At 31.7% G+C, this 4,751-nt stretch overlaps 1 protein-coding gene across 2 annotated transcripts; it reads right to left on the bottom strand.

The window, feature by feature from the left end:
• Positions 1-12: 12 nt before the first annotated feature.
• LOC115243079 (transmembrane protein 185A) lies at positions 13-3,419 on the bottom strand. 2 transcript variants are annotated; one of them, XM_029819754.1, is made up of 7 exons: positions 3,094-3,419; positions 2,632-2,977; positions 2,246-2,545; positions 2,039-2,162; positions 1,219-1,444; positions 1,039-1,117; positions 13-329 (listed from the first exon to the last, which is right to left on the bottom strand). In XM_029819754.1, the coding sequence occupies exons 1-5, from the start codon at positions 3,129-3,131 to the stop codon at positions 1,233-1,235; spliced, it is 1,020 nt and encodes a 339-aa protein (XP_029675614.1). In that variant the 5' UTR covers positions 3,132-3,419; the 3' UTR covers positions 13-329; positions 1,039-1,117; positions 1,219-1,232. The 2 variants fall into 2 exon arrangements, with proteins under 2 accessions (XP_029675614.1, XP_029675615.1); XM_029819755.1 differs by having other exon boundaries at positions 1,219-1,402.
• Between the last annotated feature and the right edge of the window lie 1,332 nt (positions 3,420-4,751).

Here is a 4,751-nt window from a genome sequence, read left to right as displayed (position 1 = left end):
ATATATATAACATATTTTACTAGCATTTATCTACCATAACGTGGTAGAGATCCATACAATATTTAATATTTATCATACATAATATTATTGATATAACAGTCCGTACATTATTTCTACATTATAATATATAATAAATGATTGGGCATTTTTTCTGATATTATAATGTCCAGCAACATTAACAGTAACATGGCTTTTTCTAGATTTATCCAGTTTTATTCATTTCTTTCTTATTTTTTGACATCCTGCTATTTTAGAGATGCAAAGTGTTCAGTCTTGTATCCCAGCCAACATATACATCCACTTAATACAATCTCTTGGCTTATTAAGGCCTAGAATAAAGTATATATAAGCAATAACTATATATTCTATTATATAGGGTGTCAATTTGAAAACTTTCAGCTGGGGGAAAACTATAGGTTCTCTATTCATTTTTATAACAGAAATTTATTACAATTTTTTATTTAATTGGATGTTCAAAATGGTGTCCATTATTTTGTAACCAATAATAAAGTGTTTTCAAATTCTGTCCTGACATTTCAAAACATTTGCCTGAGAATGGATTTGCATTCTCTGAAGATCCGTTGCCGAAATTGTTCAATTGTTGTAGACTGTAATTTTTCATTAAACATTGTTTCTAATTCTTTACTATAACCACAATTTATAACAAACAAAAATTAAATAAAACGTATCTCATTTACAGCATTAAGAAATAACAACTTTTTCAATCAAATTGGTGTAATTCAAAAACAAATCGATTGATTTGAATTTTTCTTGTGCAGGTGAAAAGTACTCGTCAACACCTTTAATTTAAGGTATCACAGATGGGGTAGTACCATTTGAGATGTTAAAGTTAGAGTAGGGGGCATGTAAGGAGTGACCTACCTCTTCACAGTCGCAGACTGCGATTCGATGTCCCCTTTGCTATCCAATATTCTCCCCAAACCGTGTTTTGATATATTTACTAGTTCTCGAGATATCCCGACTAAAAGTTTTCAAATTGACACCCTGTATATGTTATATATATTTAAATATATGTACCTGATTATTTTATATCAGACATTTGACCTTTGTATAAGTCAATCACATTAAAAATAATATTTAAATATATGAGTTAACCCTGTAAAATATAAGAATAAAAAATTTTGTATAGCTAATTTATATTATACATTGTGAAATATAATCACATAGCACATTTCCCAAATGCATCTCTACAAATACCTGCTTTGAGCCAATCAGTCAGGCATGTCTATAGAGATTATAGGCACAACAGGTTTCATTAGGTCGATTTTCTTAATAAGTTTTTCACTCTTTTCCGTAATCATTGGCTCAGATGGTGGTTGATCTCGTTCATCCCTTGGTTGGTATGAAATATTACCATATTCTTGAAGCAATGGACATAAACCTAGTAGGAAGTGACAAAAGTCTTTTCTGATACCAAACCACCCTGGACAAAAATTCCATCATTCTTATATTCTAACTAAAATTAATCATGAAAAAAGAAATATATGTATGTCTGTGTTTTATATGTATAAAAATGGAAAAAGAGTTTAGGACTTATAAAATAGATAATATTTAAGTCGAATAAAAAATGTTCAATAAATATGGATCAAAAAATCAATTCTGTCAGAATTAAAATTGAACAAGATCGAATTTTTCAATCTATGTTTATGAAACATTTTTTATTACTCGATTTAGGGTATATTATTTACCCTATAAGTCCTTAACCCTTTTTTTTTTACATTCTGTATGTGTATGTAGATAATATTTAAGTCGAATAAAAAATGTTCAATAAATATGGATCAAAAAATCAATTCTGTCAGAATTAAAATTGAACAAGATCGAATTTTTCAATCTATGTTTATGAAACATTTTTTATTACTCGATTTAGGGTATATTATTTACCCTATAAGTCCTTAACCCTTTTTTTTTTTACATTCTGTATGTGTATGTGTGTATTTGTGCGTAATATTTAAAAAATAATCCATAATATATCATTCTAAAATATTATTAAATAACAATTTGCAAGATTGTGTCTTACATCTATTTCCACCTTTTGCACCAAAAGACATAAAAATAAGAGTTATATGTGACACAAGGAGTGGCATTGCCACTGTTGTATAATTTATTGAAATATCTCCATCCAATTTATTTGCTAATAGTACCTAAAAAATAATAAATAAATAATGATACAAAAGTAAAAATATGATCTACTTAAGTAAGCAGATAAAAAAATGCATAGTTATACCTGGAACACTAAAATGGGAACGACAAGAAATGTATACGCTAATGCCGAATTCAAGGAGGTTCGCCTTTGACGAGCATTGATCTGCGGTGTTCTTAATAAAACAGCAGCAAATACTATCGCATACAAAACAGCCACTAAGGATAAACATAGGAGTGCCCATACTGGCACAAACACAACTTCCCAACTCCATGTTATAAAACCATCCAACCTCAAAGCCAAAAAAATAAATTGCAATACATTCACTGCACAGAATAGCTCAAGCTCAAATGATCGATCATGTTTTACAGCCCAGATGCATACCTATATCGCAATAAAGTGTTGTCAGAAAACAATATAGATAATTATACAAATTGTTGATAGTAGTGTTGGAAGATTCAACTACTTACCGCAATAGATACTATTGAGATAAATATCAAGGGTATGAATACAAGTATCCATAAGTGTCTCTCTGATTCTAACTTGTCGCACACCAACAATTCAAACATTAATAGAATTAAATGTAATGCCAAGGTAATCAGCATCGCTTTATAATGCACATAGGCATCACCTTCCAATCTTGCGTGTGGATGTCTCCACCAAACGTAACTTCCGACTATAGCTCCCAAAATTACCATGCTTTTCCAAAACCATATTGGGCTAAATATCGACCAATAACTCCATTCTATGAAGCCATCCAATCGAAGAGCGAATAGAGATGTAAATATCATCAAACAGGAATGTACCAGGAATTTACTGGAATTAAAAATTAATAACATCATATCTATATTTATATTATGAGTTATTGCAAAATAAATTCATAATATTCTTGAAATCACTTGGTGTTATGTTGAATAATGTATAAGAATTACCTTGGATTGAAGTCTTGAAAAAGCGTTTGCAAATTCATAATTATCAGAGCGATTATGTAGGCCAATTAATCGAAGAGGATCTTTATATGATTTGTCGAATAGAGATACATGCTATGATATGAGCATGCAATTTCATTTACCACAGATATTACTACGGAAAAGCGCAAGCGATAGCTCGTGCATCTGCATTCAGAAAAATAATAAGTTACAACCCGTCACAAAATTTCAAACATACTGGATAATACTGAAAGATAGTGAATGAAACAGCTAATAATTATCGGTTGTTCCGGTTTCGCCTATCATTTCTCTCTCTCTCTCTCTCTCTCTCTCTCTCTCTCTCACTTTCTCTTTCTTTTTTTCTCTCTCACGTTCGAAAATCCTACTACTAACCGGACTTTGTGAAATTGGCCCTAAATCACCTATTGTAGACCGGCACTAATGCATTACGGAAAACCTTGTGCGGTGGCTCTTAAGCAGTAAGACTTAAGACGTAAGCGAATTGACCAATCACGGTCGAACAGTAAGGCAGCCATATTGAAACGTAAGGGCCGTGGCACATAGAAAAACTTAAGCAGTAAGACTGTGACGTCATTATCAACTTTCAATATTATTCAAAATTTAATTATAACAATAATTTGATAACTTCATAATAACTAGTTAAAAACAAATTATTATAAAACGTTTCCACAAAGAAAGCTTTATTATACTATATCACTACACTATGAATTAATATGTTTGGTAGTAGCTTTAATCATGCGATTGCGAATAATATGCAATCGATAAGGATTTACCGCTAATCGATGGGCAATACTTAGAAATGTTTTCGTCATAGATTTCCATAGAAAAACTTCACCGTAATGAATTTCCAGAACTTGCTACAACGCAGTAAGTACCCGCAATTACTAACACCCCTTATACTTTCAAGATTATTTCAACAATTGACTGACAGCCCATTCGCCCCCAAACCATTGCCTCAGTTCCTATTCCATCACTTTTGATAATAAAACAAACCCCTGTCAAGCATTTGCACGTTGCTGTAGGATTGTATGAAACCAGTAAGATTTAGTATCGATGTTAATAATAGACCTTTACCCATAATCAACAAACGTTCCCTTAATCAACACTTCTCTCATTTTTGCCATTATCATAATTCTCCCTCTTAAAATATTATTCCTCTAACTTTTACTACACTATAATTAACACAATACCTAGAGTTATATTAATCTAAGATTTTCCCCAAACAATTAATACGCCCCTTGCAAATGGTTAACCCGGAACACAGGCTTGCTCTCAGGAAAAAACGGAATCATAGAGCCGGTGTAAAAACGCGTGCTGCACGCCTTCCCTCCGAGTTGTCTCGGCTTAACCGATTACATGGTAAAAATAAACCTCGAATAATATCTTGTGAAAAGGTCTCTTTGTCTCCAGATACTATAAATCAGTTAAAATATTCTCATAAACCTCAAAAAGACAGTCAAGAAGATTCTCAAAGAAAAACATCAACGGAAACTCTTGAAAGCAATTCAATTACTAAAGTTCCTTGCATAAGCGATCCTATCGGTCTTTTCACTTATACACCTGAATTCATATTACTAAACGAATTGTATCAAAATATAAATCATTCTAAAGTTGTCGCGACGAAAATCAAACAACTCCCC

Source organism: Formica exsecta, unplaced genomic scaffold (genome assembly GCF_003651465.1).
Source record: "Formica exsecta isolate Colony F162 unplaced genomic scaffold, ASM365146v1 scaffold688, whole genome shotgun sequence".
In the NCBI taxonomy this organism is placed as follows: domain Eukaryota; kingdom Metazoa; phylum Arthropoda; class Insecta; order Hymenoptera; family Formicidae; genus Formica; species Formica exsecta.
The sequence above is the reverse complement of the archived record's forward strand: the minus strand, read 5'-3'. Positions and strand labels throughout refer to the sequence as shown.